The sequence below is a fragment of the Chiloscyllium plagiosum genome, unplaced genomic scaffold, assembly GCF_037043375.1.
Source record: "Chiloscyllium plagiosum isolate Xiang-an unplaced genomic scaffold, Cpla_swu_hap1 HiC_scaffold_40, whole genome shotgun sequence".
NCBI lineage: Eukaryota > Metazoa > Chordata > Chondrichthyes > Orectolobiformes > Hemiscylliidae > Chiloscyllium > Chiloscyllium plagiosum.
Genome location: NW_028270178.1, coordinates 57,598,422 through 57,625,587, shown reverse-complemented (window position 1 = coordinate 57,625,587; position 27,166 = coordinate 57,598,422). Strand labels below are relative to the sequence as shown.

The following is a 27,166-nucleotide window of genomic DNA, read 5'->3' as shown; positions in this document are numbered from 1 at the left end:
TTCTCAGTGAATGTGGGTCTACAACATGACCAACAAATGAAGCACAAGTTGCAGAGAGGGAAAATTTTGTAAAGCGAGATGAGGGGCCTCTTTCATACCCAGCCTGGGTTTTCCAATTACATTTCCCAAATCACCTCAAAGCGTGTGGGACTGTCTTGAAGGGCTGAATGGTCTCCTCTGTTTCTGTGCATCAGGTTATAGATGTAAGTAGCCTCCAACTGTTTCTGTCTAGCAAGTTTGAGGGGCTGAATGGAACACAGAAACATGGGACTGAAGAGCAGGAGTGGGTCATTAGATACTTTGAGCCTTCTCCACCAGGCACTAAGATTGTGGCTGATCAGGTTGTGGACTCAGCTCCACTTTCCTGACTGTATCCCATTATCCGTGACTCACTTCCCTGTCAAATATTTAACTAACGCAGTTTTCAGTCCATGTGAACATCGAGGCACAATAAAAACTTCCAGTGAAGAGATTTCCCACTTGAAAGGTCCTTTAAGAATTTTTCGTCATTCTTCTCAGAGAATCAGAGAGTCCTGCAGAACGGAAACAGACCCGTTAGTCCATCTGTTCACTCCGGTCAGATATCAAATCTGATTTAGTCCCATTTGCCAGCATTTGGCCAATATTCCTCCTGTGGTTGTACCCAACTTGACCACTTCCTCTGACAGCAATTTCTGTACACGCAACACTCTCTGTGTGAAACATTTATCTTCAGGTCCTTTCTAAATCATTCGCCCTCTCGCCTTCAACCTATGCTCTCTTGTTCTGGACTCCCCTATACTGGGATCAGAACGTGGCTATTCAGAATATCCATGCCCCTGATGATTTTATACACCTCTATAATGTCACCCCTCAGCCTCTTACACTCCAGGGGGAAACACCTCAACCTAATCAACCTCTCCTCGAAGCTCAAACCTCCAGTCCTGGGTCATCTGACTAAATCTTTTCTGCAGACAACCGAGTTGTACGCAGTATTCTTAAAGTGGCCTCACCAACATCCTGGGAGAGTTGGATTTGGCTGAATTCCCTTTGCTTTAGGCAGTGAGGAGATTCCAGTGAATTCTGGTCAGGGATCACCCAAAGGGTAGCACTGTGGTTAGCACTGCTGCCTCACAGCACCAGGGAATTGAGTTTGATTCCAGCCTTGGGTGACTGTCTGTGTGGAGTTTGCACATTCCCCCCTTGTCTGTGTGAGCTTCTAATGGGTGATCCAGATTCCTACCACAAACTGTGTAGGTTCGGTGGATTGGTCATGCTAAATTATCTGTAGTGTTCAGGGATATCTAGATTACGTACATTCGTCAGAGGTAAATATAGGGAAATGGATTGGGAAAGTGGACACGGACTTGTTGGCCCGAAAGGCCTGTTTCCACACTGCAGGGATTCCATTAAAATAAGAATGGTAACGATGTCTTTAGAGGTTTTGTTTAAGCTCGCACACATTGCTGTGATGAGGAACAATGAAGGAGTGAGAGTGCAGTAGGCCTTTCCTTCTCAGGCAGATTACATTTTCTACCTCTCTGAGCTGAATCACACAGTAATGTCATCCTCTCCCAAACTGGACCATGTGAGGTCTCCTTGTACGTTGTCCAAACTATGTCCCCATCACATTCCCTGTTCCATGTAGGTGCACCATTGCTGCTGTCATACATACACAGAGCCATACCCTTAGCAGAAAATGGTCTCGGTCAATTTGAAATATGTTTACATGTCCCTGCGTCATTAAAAAATAAAATGTTTAATTTATTCAGAATACCTGTGTTAAAATGAACGCATTTTTAAAACACATATAGAAATTGCTGGAAAAGCTCCTTTTACATGCTATATTTGTACCAGCCTCCACCACTTACTCTGGCAGTTCATTCCATACACACACCACCCTCTGTGTGAAAAGGTGCCCTTTAGGCCTCATCAAAACCTTTCCCCTCTCACTTTCAAACAATGCCCTCTCGCATTGGACGCCCCTAACCTGGGGAAAAAACCCCTGACTACTCACCCTATCCAGGACCATTCTGATTTTCTAAACCTTTACTGCTGCGAAATGTGCCTCCAATCAACACGAATGGCTGGACTTTCAGTCATCCTGGGCCTAAATTCTGAAATGCAATACTGACACCTCTTCCTTCTCCATCAAGTCACAATTCTAAGTCCATTTTAATCAGTTTGTTCAGATGTATCCTGAGACACTTCTGTGGGATTTGCACCTAGACCTTTGTGCTCGGAGGTAGGGACACTAGACTCACTCAGCAATACCCATAAAGCCGTGTGGTTGTTAATCAGCCCGTTCTGACATCTGTAACATACCTCTGCAACAGGCAGGACTTGAATCCAGACCTTCTAGTCCAGAGCTTGGAGCACTACCACACAAGTTCAGGAATTGGAATCAAATCCAGAGATCTAGCTCAGAGGCAGGGACACTACCCAGCACACTACCATACCCAGATTTTGAGTCATATTTTAGAACACACTTTCAGCTCGGTGTGGATGTATTACAATCAGGTTACCATTACTGAACTACAAAAAACAATTTGTATTGTTAAACAAATGCAAGATATTTGTCTCAACTGTCGGATATTGAGTGCATGTGCTGTGACATCGAAATTAACTATAGCCATCTTTAATCGCTATTATCTGTAGTCTGCAATATTAGGGAAAGAAATCCTGCAGACACACTCTGCCCAATGAAGGGTCTCAAATAGATATTTATTACTGAACACCAGAGACGAAGGAAGAGCTTAATTTCTGGTCCCAAAACACCGATCACTCTTAACCAACTCTAACGTGCGACTGCCTTCTTCCTAAAACAATGAAATGATACCAGGCCAGTTATTACTGTCCAGCCTCTTCTCCTCACTGACTGTGTCTTCAATCTGTCCCACCCCCCCTATCCACACAAGGCAACCCAAGCTCGGGGTCTTTGTGAAAATCAAGGCCGGAGTTTGCAGGCCTCCTGGAGAGGGGGATGGGGATTTTAAAACTGAAGGGGGTGGGTGAGGTGGCAATAATATCACACACTGGACTGAGGGGTGGCAGATGGAGTTTAGTTTGGATTAATGAGAGATATTGGATTTGGTAAATCAAACAAGAGCAGGATCTATACAATTAAAAGCAGGGCCTTTGGCAGTGTTGTAGGACAGAGAACTAGGCCGTCAGGTATAATTCTTTAAAATTTGCATCTCATACAGATAGTGTGGTTAAGAAGGTGTTTAACACACTTGTCGTCATTGGTCAGACCTTTGAGTATCGGAATTGGGATGTCATGTTGTGGTTGTACAGGACATTGGTGAGACCTCTTCTGGAATACTGTGTCCAGTCTGGTCATCCTGCCCGCTCATTCCATAGGCACACCACCCTCTGGGTGAAAAAGCTGCCCCTTAGGTCACTCTTAAATGTTTCCCCTCTCACCTTAAGCCTATGCCCTCTAGTTTTGGACTTCCCGTACCCTTCGAAAACACCTTGACTGTTCACTTTGATATTACTGACCTTGATATTATTAAGATGGAGAGTGTTGAGAACAGATTAATCTGTATGTTGCTGGGAAAGGAGGGAGTGAGCTATAAGTAGACGCTGGTAGGCCGGGACTTTTTTCACTGCAGAGTATGAGATTAAGGGGTAACTTTACAGAGGTTTATAAAATCATGAGGGGTACAGATAAGCTGAAGGGCTGATGTCCTTTCCCTCAAGGTGGGGATTCAAAACTGAGGGATATTTTAAGGTGCGAGGAAAAAGATTTGCATAAGTCATGAGAGGTAATTATTTGAAATAGAATCTGGCTTGGGTGTGGAATAACTTCCAGAGGAAGTGGTGAAAGCAGGGACAGTTACAATGTTTAAAGGACATTTAGATCAGTACATGGATAAGACATCAGTTTGGATGGTGCTGTGAGCAGCTGCCCTCCCCCTCCCCCTCTCTGAATGAATCCCTGTTGGTTTTCACCCTCTGCCAATGCCTGTGCAGTGGCGTGGGGAGGCCAGCAGAGGGTGGCATTGCATCACTTTAAGCACCACTTTAAGCACCACAGAGACTGCCAGACCTGCCCCACACAGAGACACACAGATACACACACGGGGATGGTTAGGGCACTACGTGAAGCTCATCTGGTAACTTAAATGAAGCATAAAGAAATGCTCAATTCGCCTCGTAAACTGTTAAAATATGAGTGTCAGATCTACCAAATCCCACTGTTTAAATAAAAACATCAATTTATTTTTTAACTCTGAAAGTGAACATTTTACATCAACTGTTCACAACTCTGGGACCCCCTTTTCTCTTAACTACTTATTTCCCGACTCCAGCTCGATAGCAATATACTGTTTCTGGGTCTGCCATCCTCTCATACCACAGGAGCGTGTAAGCTCTCAGTTCAGAACAGAATTCACCCTCGCTTAAAGGTACAGTACACGCTTTCAACTTCATCACATTATCCCCTGGTGAATATCAATAAGTGGGACCGATCTGGATTTCTTTTGCTCTGTGGTTTGTCAATATTTCATTTGCTCCGTCTGGTGTGTGCAGGATTTTTGTTGCTCCATTGACAGCATGTCATTATTCGACTCTGTCCATAGGAATATATCAGTATTTCACTATCTCACACTCGTGTGTGTGGGGCAGGATTTCAGTTGTTTCATGGGGACTGTGACGCTATAACAATCTCAATGTTTGTAGATGGCACCGAACCTGGAAGAACTCTGCAGTCTATGGAGGACAGTGTGGAACTCTAACAGGACAGTCACACGTTGGTGCAGTGTTCAGGTGTATGGCAGATAGGGTTAATGCAGAGCAGTGTGAGGTGATACACTTTGGTAGGAAAGACAATGAAAGACAGTTTAAAACAGGCTGTGCCATTATAATGGGGCTGCAGGACCAGAGAGCGCTGGGTGTATATGAGCACAGATTGTTAAAGATATCAGGACACTTGGGGAGAGCAGTAACTGTCACAGATTAGTTTCAGTATCTGAGCTGTTTACAGGGGGAGGTGTAGGAGGGAGTCTCCATGCTCCCTTCCTGGGAGGTGGTGGTGACGATGTGTAGGTGGGGACATGGTCATGGTGAGGAGTCCGGAGGGAGTCAGTCCACAGTGTTGTATCCATGCCGTGTTATTAATGGGGGTGGGGGGCGGGGGGTAAAGTGGAGGGAGAGAGAGAGAGAGAAAAAGAGACAGACAGAGACAGAGACAGAGAGAGAAGGTGCTGCATGCGGCAGTGAGGGTGGTGGACCATGAGCCTTGTTCGGGGGCTGGTGCTGTAACAGATATAAAGTGAGTGTGAGGGAGCAGAGACAATACCGTGACCCTTATCCTGGGAAGGTTATTGATACTTGTCCTGTATTGCTGAACATTTCTTCAGGCCACAGATACTGCACTGAGCTGGGTGGTGAGCTCAGACCATGCTCGGTGGGTCTGGTCGTGTGGCCCACTCTGGGAAGAGAATGGTCCCCCTCTGTACTAGCCCATCCACCTGGCCCTCCGTGCTCCTGTCAACAAACCGTGGTGTAATTACCCCTTATCTGCCATGCTCGGGGTAAACTGTGCAGGGCAGCTCCTAACAGAGAAAGCTCAACCGTGTGCTCAGTGGCCTTTTAAAGATGGCGCCAGTGTCATGGATCATGGAATATCCAGGGACACCCGGGCGATGGTGAGTACCTCCAGCCACATTGGGTGGGAGAATCGGGCTGGTATTGAATGAGAGGGACACCATGGGGTGGGTGGTTAATGAGGTGAGTTCGATAAGATAGCACCAGGAAACTAGTTCGGCCCAGTGTAGATGATCCCTCCGTCACAGTCAAAGGAAATGGCACTGAGACAAATTATTGTTAGATTTAGCTCAATGAGCCAAAGACTCTGCTGACCCTACACCCAGATACAAAGCTGCAGAACAAATACTCATCTAAAACTCTGCATCACCTGAACTCCCACCAATATCATGTTCACCTACAATTCCTGGAAACACTTATGTTACAGGATGCTGTTAAAATGTTTTCATTTCTGCATTCTGAAACCTGGGAACACATCATTCCATAACATTTTCTCTCAGTGTCCCCCTCTCTGTCTATTTCCCATACCCCTCCCATTTGTTATTGTTTAAACTGATTCCCACTCCATCTCTGTATTGCTGTGGCAGTGATGTTCACACCCACAGCATCCCCTTGTCAGGGCACAATGGAGATATGGAGCTGTAAATGGATGGGAGCTGCACATCCTGTCACTTCCAGCATGGGTTGCAAGATTCCCCACACTCAGCAGTGATCTAACACACTGTTACTGAGCAATGCACCGGGGTGGTGTACACAGCCCTACATGCTGGGAGGGTAACTGCTCCTGGGTTACAGATCAATGCCCTGGTTTGGTGTACACAGCCCTACATGCTGGGAGGGTAACAGTTCCTGGGTTACAGATCAATGCCCTGGTTTGATGTACACAGCCCTACATGCTGGGAGGGTAACTGCTCCTGGGTTACAGATCAATGCCCTGGTTTGAGGTACACAGCCCTACATGCTGGGAGGGTAACTGATCCTGGGTTACAGATCAATGCCCTGGTTTGGTGTACACAGCCCTACATGCTGGGAGGGTAACTGCTCCTGGGTTACAGATCAATGCCCTGGTTTGAGGTACACAGCCCTACATGCTGGGAGGGTAACTGATCCTGGGTTACAGATCAATGCCCTGGTTTGGTGTACACAGCCCTACATGCTGGGAGGGTAACTGCTCCTGGGTTACAAATCAATGCACTGGGGTGGTGTACACAGCCCTACATGCTGGGAGGGTAACTGCTCCTGGGTTACAGATCAATGCCCTGGTTTGAGGTACACAGCCCTACATGCTGGGAGGGTAACTGCTCCTGGGTTACAGATCAATGCACTGGGGTGGTGTACACAGTCCTACATGTTGGGAGGGTAACTGCTCCTGGGTTACAGATCAATGCCCTGGTTTGGGGTACACAGTCCTACATGCTGGGAGGGTAACTGCTCCTGGGTTACAGATGAATGCCCTGGTTTGGGGTACACAGCCCTACATGCTGGGAGGGTAACTGCTCCTGGGTTACAGATGAATGCCCTGGTTTGGGGTACACAGCCCTACATGCTGGGAGGGTAACTGCTCCTGGGTTACAGATCAATGCCCTGGTTTGGTGTACACAGCCCTACATGCTGGGAGGGTAACTGCTCCTGGGTTACAGATCAATGCCCTGGTTTGGTGTACACAGCCCTACATGCTGGAACGGTAACTGCTCCTGGGTTACAGATCTATGCCCTGGTTTGGTGTACACAGCCATACATGCTGGGGAGGTAATTGCTCCTAGTTTACAGATCAATGCCCTGGTTTGGTGTACACAGCCCAACATGCTGGGAGGGTAACTGCTCCTGGGTTACAGATCAATGCCCTGGTTTGGTGTACACAGTCCTACATGCTGGGAGGGTAACTGCTCCTGGGTTACAGATCAATGCCCTGGTTTGGTGTACACAGCCCAACATGCTGGGAGGGTAACTGCTCCTGGGTTACAGATCAATGCCCTGGTTTGGTGTACACAGCCCTACATGCTGGGAGGGTAACTGCTCCTGGGTTACAGATCAATGCACAGGGGTGGTGTACACAGCCCTACATGCTGGGAGGGTAACTGCTCCTGGGTTACAGATCAATGCACTGGTTTGGTGTACACAGTCCTACATGCTGGGAGGGTAACTGCTCCTAGTTTACAGATAGTGCACTGGGGTGGGGTACACAGTCCCACATGTTTGGAGGGTAACTGCCCCTGGGCTACAGATTAATTCACGGGTGACCACCGCACAGGTCACTGTGCTGGTCAGTCTATCTGGTTGAGGTTTATAGATAATGCCCTGCTTTGGTCTGCACTTCTCCCGCTTATGGACAGATATCTACTCCGGGATTATCGATCAATGCACTGCTGTGGTCTGCACAACTCCCCGTGTTGGACAGATATCTACTCCGGGTTTACAGATCAATGCACTGCTGTGGTCTGCACTTCTCACCACGCTGGACAGATAAGTGGTCTGGGATTATAAATCAATGCCCTGATCTGATCTGAGCAGTGCTCCACTCTGGACAGATTGCTGGGTTGTACTGAGCAGGACACTGGCCTGGTCTGCACAGTGTTCCACGGTGAACAGATATCTCCTCTGGCTTTATGGTGTCTGGGCTGGTTCTGTGAGGTGGATTGAGAATGTAGTATATCTAACCATTTCAGCTGATCTGGCAAAGCCTTTAGTTCCCATTCCTGTGATTGGACCCTCCGTCTCTCACCCCATTAATGTTAGTGTGTCCAGGTACAGTACATCATGTTGGTGTGGTGGGTAGGGTGGAAAGGTGATGGACAGGTCAAAGAGTTCCCCGGAACGTTCTGTCCCCGACATTCTATAACTGACATTCCCCGGAACGTTCTGGCCCTGACATTCTATAACTGACATTCCCTGGAATGTTCTGACCCTGCCATTCTATAACTGACATTCCCCGGAACGTTCTGTCCCTGACATTCTATAACTGACATTCCCCGGAACGTTCTGGCCCTGACCTTCTATAACTGACATTCCCCGGAACGTTCTGTCCCCGACATTCTATAACTGACATTCCCCGGAACGTTCTGTCGCCGACATTCTATAACTGACATTCCCCGGAACGTTCTGTCCCCGACATTCTATAACTGACATTCCCCGGAACGTTCTGTCCCTGACATTCTATAACTGACATTCCCCGGAACGTTCTGTCCCTGACATTCTATAACTGACATTCCCCGGAACGTTCTGACCCTGACATTCTATAACTGACATTTCCCGGAACGTTCTGGCCCTGACATTCTATAACTGACATTCCCTGGAACGTTCTGACCCTGACATTCTATAACTGACATTCCCCGGAACGTTCTGTCCCTGACATTCTATAACTGACATTCCCAGGAATGTTCTGTCCCTGACATTCTATAACTGACATTCCCCGGAACGTTCTGTCCCTGACATTGTTTGTGAACGGCCGGACGTCAGTGAATTGAACAAACGATAAGATCCCAAGGGAAGAGATCGCGTTCCAGGGAGAAGGAAACACTGTTCCGAAGGCCCCTCAGGCAGTTAAAGGGGGAATTCGTTTTCCCTGCATTTACATTTCTCCACGACACAGGATCGACCACAATTTAGACCAAAATACAGAAATTCCTATACTCCGTTTGTCTTCAGGAAACTGGGAGAGAATCTTTCAGGACAGCAACATTTCCACCCTCCGTATTAGGAACTGGGAAGGAGTGACCTGTGTCTGCTCTCGAGTGCGCGAGTGTGTGGGAATGTTCTAGAAACCATCTGTCCTTATGGATGTGTCTCTGTGTGTTTGGGGAGGGAGGGTTTCTTGTGGTTTATGTCATATTTTGTCAGTAATTCCGACCTTCCCATTTGTTATTCCAGCTCCAATTATTTTAATAAATCCCTGAATACAGGGACACGTTTGAAAATCTCACTGGGTCCCCGATCAAACGGTCCCTTTGCCACCAGGCTGATGGATAATGGGTTTGTTTTCCTTCCTCACAGTTAACGTAGTGACCATCTACGTCCTGCTTTATAAAGATTGTGGATTGTCTCCATGTGTCAGACGTTACCTGGGGGCCATGGCAGCGGCGGATCTCCTGGTCATTATCCTCGACCTGATCCTGAGACACATTCCCATTGTTTATTGGGAACAGTTTTATTTCCTGAAGGACTCCGTCCCCGTGTGTAATATCCACGCCGTCCTGCTTTATGCAGCCACTGACTGCTCTGTCTGGTTCACCGTCACTTTCACCTTTGATCGGTTTGTGGCCATTTGTTGCCAGAAGCTGAAAAGTAAATATTGCAGTGAGAAAACGGCGGCTGTGGTTCTGGGAGCAGTGACTGTGCTGAGCTGTTTAAAGGACATTTCCTGGTATTTTATGCTCTCGGCTCGGTATTGGCTGGTGAACACCCCCTGGTTTTGTGATGTAACAAACGTTGTTCGTTACTCCATTGTCTGGGTCACAATCGAGTTCCTCCACCACATTCTAACCCCGTGTGTCCCATTTCTCCTGATTCTGCTGCTCAATGTTCTCACCGTCAGACACATTGTAGTGACCAGCAGAGCCCGCAGGAGACTCCGCTCTCACACCAATGGGGACGCTCAGTCTGACACTGAAATGAGAAACCGAAAAAAATCCATCATTTTACTGTTTGTGATCTCGGCCAATTTTATCCTGTTATGGTCAACGTTAATGCTGTATTCTATTTGGTACCGGATGTATTGGATTGGGTATTACTCTGTGTATCTCGATAACTTTGTGCTGGAATTGGGCTTCATGCTGCAGCTCCTCAGTTGCTGCACAAACACCGCGATTTATGCCGTGACCCAGACTAAGTTCAGGCAGCAGCTGAAGAATGTGCTGAAATATCCCTTCACCCAAATCCATCCATCCATCAAATTCCCGCATTAATCAATCCATCCGGGATTTTCTCATTTCAGTTCAGTTTTTTAGCGATGGAGCAGCCTGTCGCTATGGTAACAGACTGAGGGTAGCGCTGGTTTGTCCATCCGTATCCCACAGGCGGGTTACAGGGAAACATTTCAATGTTTCTCACAACTCAGGGGCCAGTGAGAAAAGGCACCATCCCACTGACTGTATCCATCACTTCCATTTGTAACCAATAAAAATGTTGATTAAAGCGTGCCGAGCAGCAGAGTGACCGATGTTGTTGTGTGTCTTTGTGTTGGAGAAGCTGAGCTGGAGAGAGACCGACTCAGCCCCAAGTCCTGGTCCTCAGGGAAGGGGAGGGCACCGGGCCCTGAGCTCAGGAGCTGGGTTTAACTCCCTCTGACACCCCGCCACTCCAACCTGGCCTCCCCATTTCCTCTCCCCGACTCTTCCTCCTCAATTCTCTCCCTCCCTCTCTCTCTCTTTCTGCACACTGTCTCTCTCTCTCACCTCCTCTCCCTTTCACTCTCTCTGGTCCCCTCTCAGACACCCCACCCCCGACCCCGGTTTCTCCACCTGCCTCCACTATTCTTTCTGCCTCACTCTCCCCCTCACACCCCCAACATGAGTTTCTCCACCTGCCTCCACTCTTCTCTCTCCCCCTCACCCTCACTCTCTCTCTCCTGCCATCTGTCTCCCTCCCACAATTCCGTCTCTACCCCAATTTCCGCACTTCCCACATCTCTCAATCATCTCACCCCCACCCCCCACACGCAGCCTCACCACAAACACCCAGTCTCTAGGTCAGAGGGAGAGGGAAGTACCAAGGAGACAGAGTGTGTCAGAGAGAGAAGAAGGACAGGACAGGAGGGAGAGAGATTGAGTCAGAGAGAAACGGAGGGAGGTGGGGAGAGAGAGAGACACCGAGGGAGGGGGATCGAGAGTGATAGAAGATGGAGAGAGAGCGAAGGAGCAGGGAGAGACAGAGGGAGGGAGAGAGAGGGAAGGGTGAGATAAGGTGAGGAAGGGAGAGAGAGAAATAGGGGAGGACATAATGAGAGAGGGGTCAGAGAGAGTGGGACAGAGAGAGGGTGGACAGAGAAAGGGGGGAGATAGAAAGGGCGACAGAGAGAGGGGCACAGAGAGTGGGGGAGATAGAGGGTGTCAGAGAGAGGGGGACAGAGAGAGGGACACCGAGAGTGGGGGAGATAGAGGGGGGTCAAGGAGAGAGGGGGTCAGAGAGAGAGGGGGACAGAGAGAGAGGGGGACAGAGAGAGAGGGTGACAGAGAGAGGGTGACAGAGAGAGGGTGACAGAGAGAGGGTGACAGAGAGAGGGTGACAGAGAGAGAGGGGGACAGAGAGAGAGGGGGACAGAGAGAGAGGGGGACAGAGAGAGAGGGGGACAGAGAGAGAGGGTGACAGAGAGAGGGTGACAGAGAGAGGGTGACAGAGAGAGGGTGACAGAGAGAGAGGGGGACAGAGAGAGAGGGGGACAGAGAGAGGGGGGGACAGAGACAGAGGAGGACAGAGAGAGGGGGGGCAGAGTGTGGGGAAGATAGAGGGGGACAGAGAGAGAGGGGGACAGTGAGAGGGGGGAAGAGAGAGGCGGGTGGGAGGGTGAAGGGGCAGAGAGAGGGTGACAGAGAGAGGGGATGGAAATGTGTTGCTGGAAAAGCGCAGCAGGTCAGGCAGCATCTAGGGAACAGGAGAATCGACGTTTCGGGCATTAGCCGATCTTCAGGAATGAGGAAAGTTGGTCCAGCAGGCTAAGATAAAAGATAGGGAGGAGGGACTTGGGGGAGGGGCGTCGGAAATGTGATAGTTGGAAAGAGGTCAAGGTGAGGGTGATAGGTCAGACTGGGGTGGGGGCGGAGAGGTCGGGAAGAAGATTGCAGGTTAGGAAGGCGGTGCTGAATTTGATGGATTTGACTGAGACAGGCTGGGGCGAGGGGAAATGAGGAAACTGGTGAAATCCGAGTTCATCCCTTGTGGTTGGAGGGTTCCTAGCTGGAAGATGAGGTGTTCTTCCTCCAACCGTCATTTCGCTGTGGTCTGACGATGGAGGAGTCCAAAGACCTGCATATCCTTGGTGGAGTGGGAGGGGGAATTGAAATGTTGAGCTACAGGGTGGTTGGGTTGGTTGGTCCGGGTGTCCCAGAGGTGTTCCCTGAAACGCTCCGCAAGTAGGCGGCCCGTCTCCCCAATATAGAGGAGGCCACATCGGGTGCAAAGGATGCAGTAGATGATATGTGTGGAGGTACAGATGAATCTGTGGCGCATATGGAAGTTTCCTTTGGGGCCTTGGAGGGAGGTGATGGGGGAGGTGTGGGCGCCTCTTCGGTCTCTGCGGTCGCCCCAGCCACTTCCGCCCCCACTGACGTCACTAACGCCGCATGTGTCTCCGCCCCCACGCCGATCTCCACACCTAACCCCGCCCACCCGGCGAGTTCTGTCACCTCGCCTAACCCCGCCCCTTCGCCGATCTCCGACTTCATGCCTAACCCCGACCCCACGCCCATCTCCGTCACCACGTCTAACCCCGCCCCTTCGCCTATCGCCGTCACCACGCCCGACCCCGCCCCCACGCCGATCTCCGTCCCCGCCCCCAGGCCTAACCCCGCCCCCACACTCAGCTCCAGCCCCACACCAGGTCCTAGCTCCCAGCCCTGCCGTGTTTTCACCATCCCTCCAGACCTACCCCTCTCTGAGGATGAAAGATCAGTCCTCAGCAGAGGCCTCACCTTCATTCCCCTACGCTCCCGGATTGATGAATTCAACACGCGGCGTGACGTCGAACAATTCTTCCGCCGCCTTCGCCTCTGTGCCTACTTCTTTAACCAAGACTCCCACCCACCCTCTGACGACCCCTTCTCCCGCCTCCAACACACCCCGTCCACCTGGACACCCCGTGCTGGCCTCCTACCTGCCCTCGACCTCTGCATAGCCAACTGCCGCCGCGATATTAACCGCCACCTGAACTCCCCCACCCCTCTCACCCACTCCAACCTCTCACCCTCGGAACGCGCAGCCCTCCACTCCCTCCGTTCCAACCCCAACCTCACTATCAAACCAGCTGACAAGGGAGGCGCAGTAGTAGTTTGGCGCACCGACCTCTACACCGCTGGGGCCAAATGCCAGCTCGCAGATACCTCCTCCTACTGCCCCCTTGACCATGACCCCACCCCCCACCACCAAACCATCATCTCCCAGACCGTCCATAACCTCATCACCTCAGGGGACCTCCCATCCACCGCCTCCAACCTCATAGTCCCACAACCCCGCACCTCCCACTTCTACCTCCTGCCCAAAATCCACAAACCTGACTGCCCCGGCCGACCCATTGTCTCCGCCTGCTCCTGCCCCACCGAACTCATCTCCGCATACCTTGACTCCGTCCTGTCCCCCTTAGTCCAAGAACTCCCCACCTACGTTCGGGACACCACCCATGCCCTCCACCTGCTCCATGATTTTCGCTTCCCCGGTCCCCAACGCCTTATTTTCACCATGGACATCCAGTCCCTGTACACCTCCATCCCCCATCACGAAGGGCTCAAAGCCCTCCGCTTCTTTCTTTCCCGCCGTACCGACCAGTACCCTTCCACCGACACCCTCCTTCGACTGACCGAACTGGTCCTCACCCTGAACAACTTCTCTTTCCAATCCTCCCACTTCCTCCAAACGAAAGGAGTAGCCATGGGCACCCGCATGGGCCCCAGCTATGCCTGCCTCTTCGTAGGATATGTGGAACAATCCATCTTCCGCAACAACAGTGGCCCTACCCCCCACCTTTTCCTCCGCTACATCCATGACTGTATCGGCGCAGCCTCGTGCTCCCACGAGGAGGTTGAACAGTTCATCCACTTCACCAACACCTTCCACCCCGACCTCAAATTCACCTGGACAGTCTCAGATTCCTCCCTCCCCTTCCTCGACCTTTCTATTTCTATCTCAGGCGACCGAATCAACACGGACATCTACGACAATCCAACCGACTCCCACAGCTACCTGGACTACACCTCCTCCCATCCTGCCTCCTGTAAAAACGCCATCCCATTCTCCCAATTCCTTCGACTCCGCCGCATCTGCTGCCAGGAGGACCAGTTCCAAAAACGCACATCCCAGATGGCCTCCTTCTTCAAGGACCGCAATTTCCCCCCTGACGTGGTCGACGATGCCCTCCACTGCATCTCTTCCACTTCCCGATCCTCCGCCCTTGAACCCCGCCCCTCCAACCGCCACCAGGACAGAACCCCACTGGTCCTCACCTACCACCCCACTAACCTCCATGTACAGCGCATCATCCGCCGCCATTTCCGCCACCTCCAAACGGACCCCACCACCAAGGATATATTTCCCTCCCCTCCCCTATCAGCATTCCGTAAAGACCACTCCCTCCGTGACTCCCTCGTCAGATCCACACCCCCCACAAACCCAACATCCACTCCCGGCACCTTCCCCTGCAACCGCAAGAGGTGCAAGACTTGCGCCCACACCTCCCCCATCACCTCCCTCCAAGGCCCCAAAGGAAACTTCCATATGCGCCACAGATTCATCTGTACCTCCACACATATCATCTATTGCATCCTTTGCACCCGATGTGGCCTCCTCTATATTGGGGAGACGGGCCGCCTACTTGCGGAGCGTTTCAGGGAACACCTCTGGGACACCCGGACCAACCAACCCAACCACCCTGTAGCTCAACATTTCAATTCCCCCTCCCACTCCACCAAGGATATGCAGGTCTTTGGACTCCTCCATCGTCAGACCACAGCAAAACGACGGTTGGAGGAAGAACGCCTCATCTTCCAGCTAGGAACCCTCCAACCACAAGGGATGAACTCGGATTTCACCAGTTTCCTCATTTCCCCTCCCCCCAGCCTGTCTCAGTCAAATCCATCAAATTCAGCACCGCCTTCCTAACCTGCAATCTTCTTCCCGACCTCTCCGCCCCCACCCCAGTCTGACCTATCACCCTCACCTTGACCTCTTTCCACCTATCACATTTCCGACGCCCCTCCCCCAAGTCCCTCCTCCCTATCTTTTATCTTAGCCTGCTGGACCAACTTTCCTCATTCCTGAAGATCGGCTAATGCCCGAAACGTCGATTCTCCTGTTCCCTAGATGCTGCCTGATCTGCTGCGCTTTTCCAGCAACACATTTCCATCTCTGATCTCCAGAATCTGCAGACCTCACTTTCTCCTGACAGAGAGAGGGGCACAGAGAGAGGGGATATAGAGGGAGACAGAGAGGGGGTGCAGAGTGGGGGGGGGTAGAGAGGGGGGTCAGAGAGAGGGGACAGAGAGTGAGAGATGGAGAGAGTGAGGGACAGAGAGAGAGGGGGACAGAGATTGGGGGGGCAGAGAGAGAGGGAGCAGGGAGAGGGCGACAGAGAGGGGCAGAGAGCGGGGGAGAGATCGACGGGACAGAGAGAGGGGGACAGAAAGAGTGGGGGAGAGAGAGAGAGAGGGGGGACAGAGAGCAGGGAGGACAGAGAGATGGTGACAGAGAGAAGGGGACAGATAGAGGGGGCAGAGAGTGGACAGAGAGAGGGGGTCAGAGAGAGGGGGCAGAGAGAGGGCAACAGAGAGAGGGGGACAGAGAGAAGGGGACAGAGAGAAGGGGACAGAGAGAAGGGGACAGAGAGAAGGGGACAGAGTGGGAGAGAGAGGGGGTCAGAGAGAGGGGGACAGAGAGTGGGGGACAGAGAGTGGGGGGATGGAGAGAGTGGGGTCAGAGAGAGGGGGACAGAGAGAGGGGGCAGAGAGAGGGCGACAGAGTGGGGGTCAGACAGCGGCGGGGAGAGAGAGAGGGGACAGAGAGAGGGGGACAGAGAGAGAGGGGGAGATAGAGGGGACAGAGAGAGGGGGACTGAGAGAGGGGAAGATAGAAGGGACAGAGAGAGGGGGACAGAGAGTGGGGGACAGAGAGGGTACAGAGTGGGGGGGAGAGAGAGGGTCAGAGAGAGGGGGACAGAGAGTGTGGGGATGGAGAGAGTGGTAGACAGAGAGAGAGGGGGACAGAGAGGGGGGCAGAGAGAAGGGGGCAGAGAGAGTGTAACAGAGAGGGGGTCAGAGAGCAGGGGAGAGAGATAGGGGACAGAGAGGAGGACAGAGAGAGGAGGAGATAGAGGGGACAGAGAGCAGGGGAGAGAGATAGGGGACAGAGAGAGGAGTACAGAGAGAGGGGGAGATAGAGGGGACAGAGAGAGGGGGACAGAGAGTGGGGGACAGAGAGGGGTACAGAGTGGGGGGAGAGAGGGGGACAGAGAGTGGGGGGATGGAGAGAGTGGGGGACAGAGAGAGAGTGGGGGACAGAGAGAGAGAGGGGGACAGAGAGAGAGAGGGGGACAGAGAGAGAGAGGGGGACAGAGAGAGAGGGGGACAGAGAGAGAGAGGGGGACAGAGAGGGGGGCAGAGTGGAGGGGGAACAGAGAAAGGAGGAACAGAGAGAAGGGGGGATAGAGAGAGAGAGGGAGACAGAGAGCGGGGTCGGGTGGCAGAGAGAGGGCAACAGAGAGGAGGTTAGAGAGCGGGGGAGAGAGAGAGTGGACAGAGAGAGGGAGACAGAGAGAGAGGGGGACAGAGAGGGGGGCAGAGAGAGGGAGACAGAGAGAGGGGGACAGAGAGAGGGGGACAGAATGAGAGAGAGGGGGACAGAGAGAGGGGTCGGGTGGCAGAGAGAGTGGGGGCAGAGAGAGGGCAACAGAGAGGAGGTCAGAGAGTGTGGGAGAGAGAGAGGGGACAGAGAGAGGGAGACAGAGAGAGAGGGAGACAGAGAGAGGGGGGACAGAGAGAGGGGGGAAAGAGAGAGAGAGGGGGTCAGAGAGAGAGAGGGGGTCAGAGAGAGGGGTCGGGGGGCAGAGAGAGAGGGGGGCAGAGAGAGGGCAACAGAGAGGTGGTCAGAGAGCGGGGGGGAGAGAGTGGGGACAGAGAGAGGGGGACAGAGAGAGTGGGGGAGAGAGAGGGGGTCAGAGAGAGGGGGACAGAGAGTGGGGGACAGAGAGAGAGAGTGGGCAGAGAGAAAGGGTGACAGAGAGGGGGTCAGAGAGCGGGAGAGAGAGAGGGGGCAGTGAAAGGGGAATAGAGAGAGAGGGGGACAGAGAGAGGGGGCAGAGAGAGAGGGGACAGAGAGAGAGGGCGACAGAGAGGGGGTCAAAGAGCGGGGGAGAGAGAGAGGGGACAGAGTGAGGGGGGCAGCAGTGAGGGGGACAGAGACAGAGGGACAGAGAGAGGAGAACAGAGAGAGGGAAACAGAGAGGGGTCGGGGGCGCAGAGAGAGCGGGGGCAGAGAGAGGGCAACAGAGAGGGGTCAGAGAGCAGGGGAGAGAGGGGGTCAGAGAGCGTGGGAGAGAGGGGACAGAGAGACGGCGACAGAGAGAGGGGGACAGAGAATGGGGGAGATAGAGGGGTCAGAGAGAGGGGGTCAGTGAGAGAGTGGGGGACAGAGAGAGAAGGGGGCAGAAAGAGGAGACAGAGAGAGGGGGACAGAGAGAGAGGAGGACAGAGAGAGAAGCGTTCAGAGAGGGGGGGCAGAGAGAGGGGGACAGAGAGAGGGGGGCAAAGAGAGGGGGAACAGAGAAAGGTGGGACAGAGAGAAGGGGGATAGAGAGACGGTGACAGAGAGAGGGGGCAGAGGGAGAGAGAGAGAGAGAGAGAGAGGGGTACAGTGTGGGGGAGAGAGGGGGAGTCAGAGAGAGGGGGACAGAGAGTGGGCGGATGGAGAGAGTGGGGGATAGAGAGAGAGAGAGGGGGACAGAGAGAGTGGGGGACAGAGAGGGGGGCAGAGAGAGAGGGCGACAGAGAGGGCGACAGAGAGGGGGTCAGAGAGGGGGACAGAGAGAGGGGGACAGAGAGAGGGGGACAGAGAGAGGGGGACAGAGAGAGGGGGACAGAGAGAGGGGGACAGAGAGAGAGGGGGACAGAGAGAGAGGGGGACAGAGAGAGAGGGGGACAGAGAGATGGGGGGCAGAGAGATGGGGGGCAGAGAGATGGGGGCAGAGAGATGGGGGGCAGAGAGATGGGGGGCAGAGAGATGGGGGGCAGAGAGATGGGGACAGAGAGAGGGGGACAGAGAGAGAGGGGGACAGAGAGAGAGGGGGACAGAGAGAGAGGGGGACAGAGAGAGAGGGGGACAGAGAGAGAGGGGGACAGAGAGAGATGGGGACAGAGAGAGATGGGGACAGAGAGAGGGGGACAGAGAGAGGGGGACAGAGAGAGGGGGACAGAGAGATGGGGGACAGAGAGATGGGGGACAGAGAGATGGGGAACAGAGCGGGAGAGAGGGGACAGTGAGAAGGGGATAGAGAGAGGGGGACAGAGAGAGAGAGGGGGACAGAGAGAGGGGGGACAGAGAGATGGGGGCAGAAAGAGGGCAACAGAGAGGGGGTCAGAGAGCGGGGGAGAGAGAGAGGGGACAGAGAGAGGGGGTGACAGAGAGGTGGTCAGACAGCGGGAGAGACGGGGGACTGTGAGAGGGGGATAGAGAGAGTGAGCGGGACAGAGTGGGGGAGACAGAGAGCGGGGGAGACAGAGAGCGGGGGAGACAGAGAGCGGGGGAGACAGAGAGCGGGGGAGACAGAGAGCGGGGGAGACAGAGAGCGGGGGAGACAGAGAGCGGGGGAGACAGAGAGCGGGGGAGACAGAGAGCGGGGGAGACAGAGAGCGGGGAGACAGAGAGCGGGGAGACAGAGAGAGGGGAGACAGAGAGAGGGGAGACAGAGAGAGGGGAGACAGAGAGAGGGGAGACAGAGAGAGGGGAGACAGAGAGAGGGGAGACAGAGAGAGGGGAGACAGAGAGAGGGGAGACAGATGGGGGTCAAAGAGCAGGGGAGAGAGAGAGGGGTCAGAGAGAGGGGGAGAGAGAGGGGAGACAGAGAGAGGGGAGACAGATGGGGGTCAAAGAGCAGGGGAGAGAGTGGGGGACAGAGAGAGAGAGGATGACAGAGAGGGGGTCAGAGAGCGGGAGAGAGAGAGAGCGGACAGTGAGATGGGGATAGAGAGAGGGGGACAGAGAGTGGGGACAGAGAGAGAGGGAGACAGATGGGGGTCAAAGAGCAGGGGAGAGAGAGAGGGGTCAGAGAGAGGGGGATATAGAGAGGGGAACAGAGAGAGAGGGGAAAGAGAGAGGGGTCGGGGGGGCAGAGAGAGTGGGACAGAGAAAGTGGGACAGAGAGAGGGGCGACAGCGAGAGAGGGCAATAGAGAGAGGAGGACAGAGAGCGGGGGAGATAGAGGGGGTCAGAGAGAGAGGGGGCAGAAAGAGGCAACAGAGAGAGGGGGACAGAGAAAGGTGGGACAGAGAGAAGGGGGGATAGAGAGACGGTGACAGAGAGAGGGGGCAGAAAGCGGAAGACAGATAGGGAGGACAGAGAGGGGGGAACAGAGGGCGGGACAGAGAGAGAGGGGGACAGAGAGAGGGAGGGACAGAGAGAGGGGGAACAGAGAAAGATGAGACAGAGTAACGGGGGGATAGAGAGACGGTGACAGAGAGAGGGGGCAGAGAGAGGCAGACAGAGAGGGGGGACAGAGAGGGGGACAGAGAGGGGGGACAGAGAGGGGGGACAGAGAGAGAGGGGGGAAAGAGAGAGAGGGGACAGAGAGAGAGGACGGGGGGGGGGGGGGACCAGAGTGGGGGTGCAGAGAGAGGGGGGCAGAACGAGAGGAAACAGAGGGAGAGTGGACAGAGAGATGGTGACAGAGTGGGGGCAGAGAGAGGAGGGACAGAGAGAGGGGGACAGAGAGAGTGGGGGACAGAGAGAGAGGGGGACAGAGAGAGAGGGGGACAGAGAGAGAGGGGGACAGAGAGAGAGGGGGACAGAAAGAGAGGGCGACAGAGAGAGAGGGGGACAGAGAGAGGGGGGGACAGAGAGAGGGGGACAGAGAGAGAGAGTGGGATAGAGAGAGGGGGGACAGAGATCGGTGCAGAGAGAGGGGGCAGAGAGAGGGGGACAGAGAGAGAGGGGGGGACAGAGAGAGAGGGGGGGACAGAGAGAGGGGGACAGAGAGAGAGAGTGGGATAGAGAGAGGGGGGACAGAGAGAGGGGGACAGAGAGAGGGGGACAGAGAGAGGGGGACAGAGAGAGGGGGACAGAGAGAGAGAGGGGGGGACCGAGAGAGGGGGACATAGAGAGAGCGGGACAGAGAGGGAGGGGGAAAGAGAGGGGGGACAGAGAGAGGGCGGGAAAGAGAGAGAGAGGGGACAGAGAACGGGGGAGACAGACAGCTGGGGGACAGAGAGAGGGGGGAAATAGAGAGAGGGGGCAGAGAGAGGGGATAGAGAGAGAGGGGGACAGAGAGAGAGAGGGGGACAGAGAGGGGGGAACAGAGAGGGGGGAACAGAGAGCGAGGGGGACAGAGAGAGGGGAACAGAGAGAGAGCGGGACAGAGAGAAGGGGGAAAGAGAGGGGGGACAGAGAGACGGCGGGAAAGAGAGAGAGAGAGGGGACAGAGAGCGGGGGAGACAGAGAGCTGGGGGACAGAGAGTGGGGGACAGAGAGTGGGGGACAGAGAGTGGGGGACAGAGAGTGGGGGACAGAGAGCGAGGGACAGCGACCGCGGGACAAAGAGAGGGGGACAGAGAGCGGGGGACAGAGAGCGGGGGACAGAGGGCGGGGGACAGAGGGCGGGGGACAGAGGGCGGGGGACAGAGGGCGGGGGACAGAGGGCGGTGGACAGAGGGCGGTGGACAGAGGGCGGGGGACAGAGGGCGGGGGACAGAGGGCGGGGGACAGAGGGCGGGGGACAGAGGGCGGGGGACAGAGGGCGGGGCACAGTGAGTGGGGAAGATAGAGGGGGTCAGAGGGAGTGGGGACAGAGAGAGGGTTACAGAGTGTGGGAAAGAGAGGGTGTCAGAGAAAGGGGAGCAGAGAGAGGAGGACAGAGAGAGGCAGGTGGGAGAGAGAGGGGGACAGAGAAATGGGGGACAGAGAGGAGGACAGAGAGAGAGGGACAGAGAGAGAGAGGGACAGAGAGAGAGCGGGACAGAGAGGGGGGGCAGAGAGGGGGGGGCAGAGTGGGTGGGACAGAGAGAGAGGGGGACAGAGAGAGAGGGGGACAGAGAGAGGGGGACAGAGAGAGGGGGACAGAGAGAGGGGGACAGAGAGAGGGGGACAGAGAGAGAGGGGGACGCAGAGAGATGGGGGGCAGAGAGATGGGGGGCAGAGAGATGGGGGGCAGAGAGATGGGGGGCAGAGAGATGAAGGGCAGAGAGATGGAGGGCAGAGAGATGGGGACAGAGAGAGGGGGACAGAGAGAGAGGGGGACAGAGAGAGAGGAGGACAGAGAGAGAGGGGGACAGAGAGAGAGGGGGACAGAGAGAGAGGGGGACAGAGAGAGAGGGGGCAGAGAGAGGGGGACAGAGAGACGGGGACAGAGAGAGGGGGACAGAGAGCGCGGGCGACAGAGAGGGGATCAGAGAGCGGGGAGAGAGAGAGTACACAGAGAGAGGGGGACAGAGAGAGGGGGACAGAGAGAGGGGGACAGAGAGAGGGGGGACAGAGAGAGGGGGGACAGAGCGGGAGAGAGGGGACAGTGAGAAGGGGATAGAGAGAGGGGGACAGAGAGAGAGAGGGGGACAGAGAGAGAGAGGGGGACAGAGAGAGAGAGGGGGACAGAGAGAGGGGGGACAGAGAGATGGGGGCAGAAAGAGGGCAACAGAGAGGGGGTCAGAGAGCGGGGGAAAGAGAGAGGGGACAGAGAGAGGGTGACAGAGAGAGGGGGGCAGAGAGAGCGGGGGCAGAGAGAGGGGGTGATAGAGAGGTGGTCAGACAGCGGGAGAGACGGGGGACTGTGAGAGGGGGATAGAGAGAGTGAGTGGGACAAAGAGAGAGGGGGCAGAAAGAGGGTGACAGAGAGAGCGGGACAGAGTGGGGGAGACAGAGAGCGAGGGAGACAGAGAGAGGGGAGACAGAGAGAGGGGAGACAGAGAGAGGGGAGACAGAGAGAGGGGAGACAGAGAGAGGGGAGACAGAGAGAGGGGAGACAGAGAGAGGGGAGACAGAGAGAGAGGGGAGACAGAGAGAGAGGGGAGACAGAGAGAGAGGGGAGACAGAGAGAGAGGGGAGACAGAGAGAGAGGGGAGACAGAGAGAGGGGAGACAGAGAGAGGGGAGACAGAGAGAGGGGAGACAGAGAGAGGGGAGACAGAGAGAGGGGAGACAGATGGGGGTCAAAGAGCAGGGGAGAGAGAGAGGGGTCAGAGAGAGGGGGAGAGAGAGGGGGAGAGAGAGGGGAGACAGAGAGAGGGGAGACAGATGGGGGTCAAAGAGCAGGGGAGAGAGTGGGGGACAGAGAGAGAGAGGATGACAGAGAGGGGGTCAGAGAGCGGGAGAGAGAGAGAGAGAGGGGACAGTGAGATGGGGATAGAGAGAGGGGGACAGAGAGAGGGGACAGAGAGAGAGGGAGACAGATGGGGGTCAAAGAGCAGGGGAGAGAGAGAGGGGTCAGAGAGAGGGGGATATAGAGAGGGGAACAGAGAGAGGGGAAAGAGAGAGGGGTCGGGGGGGCAGAGAGAGTGGGACAGAGAAAGTGGGACAGAGAGAGGGGCGACAGCGAGAGAGGGCAATAGAGAGAGGAGGACAGAGAGCGGGGGAGATAGAGGGGGTCAGACAGAGAGGGGGCAGAAAGAGGCAACAGAGAGAGGGGGACAGAGAGAGAGGGGGACAGAGAAAGGTGGGACAGAGAGAAGGGGGGATAGAGAGACGGTGACAGAGAGAGGGGGCAGAAAGCGGAAGACAGATAGGGAGGACAGAGAGGGGGGAACAGAGGGCGGGACAGAGAGAGAGGGGGACAGAGAGAGGGAGGGACAGAGAGAGGGGGAACAGAGAAAGATGGGACAGAGTGACGGGGGGATAGAGAGACGGTGACAGAGAGAGGCAGACAGAGAGGGGGGACAGAGAGGGGGGACAGAGAGGGGGGACAGAGAGGGGGGACAGAGAGGGGGGACAGAGAGGGGGGACAGAGAGGGGGGACAGAGAGGGGGGACAGAGAGAGAGGGGGGAAAGAGAGAGAGGGGGGAAAGAGAGAGAGGGGACAGAGAGAGAGGACGGGGGGGGACCAGAGTGGGGGTGCAGAGAGAGGGGGGCAGAACGAGAGGAAACAGAGGGAGAGGGGACAGAGAGATGGTGACAGAGTGGGGGCAGAGAGAGGAGGGACAGAGAGAGGGGGACAGAGAGAGTGGGGGACAGAGAGAGAGGGGGACAGAGAGAGAGGGGGACAGAGAGAGAGGGGGACAGAGAGAGAGGGGGACAGAGAGAGAGGGGGACAGAGACCGGTGCAGAGAGAGGGGGCAGAGAGAGGGGGACAGAGAGAGAGGGGGGGGCAGAGAGAGAGGGGACAAGGAGAGGGGGACAGAGAGAGAGAGTGGGATAGAGAGAGGGGGGACAGAGAGAGGGGACAGAGAGAGGGGACAGAGAGAGAGAGAGGGGGACCGAGAGAGGGGGACATAGAGAGAGCGGGACAGAGAGGGAGGGGGAAAGAGAGGGGGGACAGAGAGAGGGCGGGAAAGAGAGAGAGAGGGGACAGAGAACGGGGGAGACAGACAGCTGGGGGACAGAGAGAGAGGGGAAATAGAGAGAGGGGGCAGAGAGAGAGGGGATAGAGAGAGAGGGGGACAGAGAGAGAGGGGGACAGAGAGAGAGGGGGACAGAGAGAGAGGGGGACAGAGAGAGAGGGGGACAGAGAGGGGGGAACAGAGAGGGGGGAACAGAGAGCGAGGGGAACAGAGAGAGGGGAACAGAGAGAGAGCGGGACAGAGAGAAGGGGGAAAGAGAGGGGGGGCAGAGAGACGGCGGGAAAGAGAGAGAGAGAGAGGGGACAGAGAGCGGGGGAGACAGAGAGCTGGGGGACAGAGAGAGGGGGACAGAGAGTGGGGGACAGAGAGCGAGGGACAGCGACCGCGGGACAAAGAGAGGGGGACAGAGAGCGGGGGACAGAGGGCGGTGGACAGAGGGCGGTGGACAGAGGGCGGGGGACAGAGGGCGGGGGACAGAGGGCGGGGGACAGAGGGCGGGGGACAGAGGGCGCGGGACAGAGGGCGCGGGACAGAGGGCGCGGGACAGAGGGCGCGGGACAGAGGGCGCGGGACAGAGAGTGGGGCACAGAGAGAGGGTCAGAGGGAGTGGGGACAGAGAGAGGGTTACAGAGTGTGGGAAAGAGAGGGTGTCAGAGAAAGGGGAGCAGAGAGAGGAGGACAGAGAGAGGCAGGTGGGAGAGAGAGGGGGACAGAGAAATGGGGGACAGAGAGGAGGACAGAGAGAGAGGGACAGAGAGAGAGAGGGACAGAGAGAGAGCGGGACAGAGAGGGGGGGCAGAGAGGGGGGGGGCAGAGTGGGTGGGACAGAGAGAGAGGGGGACAGAGAGAGGGGGACAGAGAGAGCGAGGGACAGAGAGAGCGAGGGACAGAGAGAGAAGGGGTACAGAGAGAGGGGGACAGAGAGAGGGGGACAGAGAGAGGGGGACAGAGAGAGAGGGGGACAGAGAGAGAGGGGGACAGAGAGAGAGGGGGACAGAGAGAGAGGGGGCAGAGAGAGGGGGACAGAGAGACGGGGACAGAGAGAGGGGGACAGAGAGCGCGGGCGACAGAGAGGGGATCAGAGAGCGGGGAGAGAGAGAGTACACAGAGAGAGGGGGACAGAGAGAGGGGGACAGAGAGAGGGGGACAGAGAGAGGGGGGACAGAGAGAGGGGGGACAGAGCGGGAGAGAGGGGACAGTGAGAAGGGGATAGAGAGAGGGGGACAGAGAGAGAGAGGGGGACAGAGAGAGAGAGGGGGACAGAGAGAGAGAGGGGGACAGAGAGAGGGGGGACAGAGAGATGGGGGCAGAAAGAGGGCAACAGAGAGGGGGTCAGAGAGCGGGGGAGAGAGAGAGGGGACAGAGAGAGGGTGACAGAGAGAGGGGGGCAGAGAGAGCGGGGGCAGAGAGAGGGGGTGATAGAGAGGTGGTCAGACAGCGGGAGAGACGGGGGACTGTGAGAGGGGGATAGAGAGAGTGAGTGGGACAAAGAGAGAGGGGGCAGAAAGAGGGTGACAGAGAGAGCGGGACAGAGTGGGGGAGACAGAGAGCGAGGGAGACAGAGAGAGGGGAGACAGAGAGAGGGGAGACAGAGAGAGGGGAGACAGAGAGAGGGGAGACAGAGAGAGGGGAGACAGAGAGAGAGGGGAGACAGAGAGAGAGGGGAGACAGAGAGAGAGGGGAGACAGAGAGAGAGGGGAGACAGAGAGAGGGGAGACAGAGAGAGGGGAGACAGAGAGAGGGGAGACAGAGAGAGGGGAGACAGAGAGAGGGGAGACAGAGAGAGGGGAGACAGAGAGAGGGGAGACAGATGGGGGTCAAAGAGCAGGGGAGAGAGAGAGGGGTCAGAGAGAGGGGGAGAGAGAGGGGGAGAGAGAGGGGAGACAGAGAGAGGGGAGACAGATGGGGGTCAAAGAGCAGGGGAGAGAGTGGGGGACAGAGAGAGAGAGGATGACAGAGAGGGGGTCAGAGAGCGGGAGAGAGAGAGAGAGAGGGGACAGTGAGATGGGGATAGAGAGAGGGGGACAGAGAGAGGGGACAGAGAGAGAGGGAGACAGATGGGGGTCAAAGAGCAGGGGAGAGAGAGAGGGGTCAGAGAGAGGGGGATATAGAGAGGGGAACAGAGAGAGGGGAAAGAGAGAGGGGTCGGGGGGGCAGAGAGAGTGGGACAGAGAAAGTGGGACAGAGAGAGGGGCGACAGCGAGAGAGGGCAATAGAGAGAGGAGGACAGAGAGCGGGGGAGATAGAGGGGGTCAGAGAGAGAGGGGGCAGAAAGAGGCAACAGAGAGAGGGGGACAGAGAGAGAGGGGGACAGAGAAAGGTGGGACAGAGAGAAGGGGGGATAGAGAGACGGTGACAGAGAGAGGGGGCAGAAAGCGGAAGACAGATAGGGAGGACAGAGAGGGGGGAACAGAGGGCGGGACAGAGAGAGAGGGGGACAGAGAGAGGGAGGGACAGAGAGAGGGGGAACAGAGAGGGGGGACAGAGAGGGGGGACAGAGAGGGGGGACAGAGAGGGGGGACAGAGAGGGGGGACAGAGAGGGGGGACAGAGAGGGGGGACAGAGAGAGAGGGGGGAAAGAGAGAGAGGGGGGAAAGAGAGAGAGGGGACAGAGAGAGAGGACGGGGGGGGACCAGAGTGGGGGTGCAGAGAGAGGGGGGCAGAACGAGAGGAAACAGAGGGAGAGGGGACAGAGAGATGGTGACAGAGTGGGGGCAGAGAGAGGAGGGACAGAGAGAGGGGGACAGAGAGAGTGGGGGACAGAGAGAGAGGGGGACAGAGAGAGAGGGGGACAGAGAGAGAGGGGGACAGAGAGAGAGGGGGACAGAGACCGGTGCAGAGAGAGGGGGCAGAGAGAGGGGGACAGAGAGAGAGGGGGGGGCAGAGAGAGAGGGGACAAGGAGAGGGGGACAGAGAGAGAGAGTGGGATAGAGAGAGGGGGGACAGAGAGAGGGGACAGAGAGAGGGGACAGAGAGAGGGGGACAGAGAGAGGGGGACAGAGAGAGGGGGACAGAGAGAGAGAGAGGGGGACCGAGAGAGGGGGACATAGAGAGAGCGGGACAGAGAGGGAGGGGGAAAGAGAGGGGGGACAGAGAGAGGGCGGGAAAGAGAGAGAGAGGGGACAGAGAACGGGGGAGACAGACAGCTGGGGGACAGAGAGAGAGGGGAAATAGAGAGAGGGGGCAGAGAGAGAGGGGATAGAGAGAGAGGGGGACAGAGAGAGAGGGGGACAGAGAGAGAGGGGG

At 55.7% G+C, this 27,166-nt stretch overlaps 1 protein-coding gene across 1 annotated transcript; it reads left to right on the top strand.

The window, feature by feature from the left end:
- Positions 1-9,497: 9,497 nt before the first annotated feature.
- LOC148138551 (putative G protein-coupled receptor 139) lies at positions 9,498-10,433 on the top strand. The gene has a single exon (XM_087981733.1). It carries the CDS (start codon positions 9,498-9,500, stop codon positions 10,431-10,433), a length of 936 nt encoding a protein of 311 aa, XP_087837859.1.
- The last annotated feature ends 16,733 nt before the right edge of the window (positions 10,434-27,166 follow it).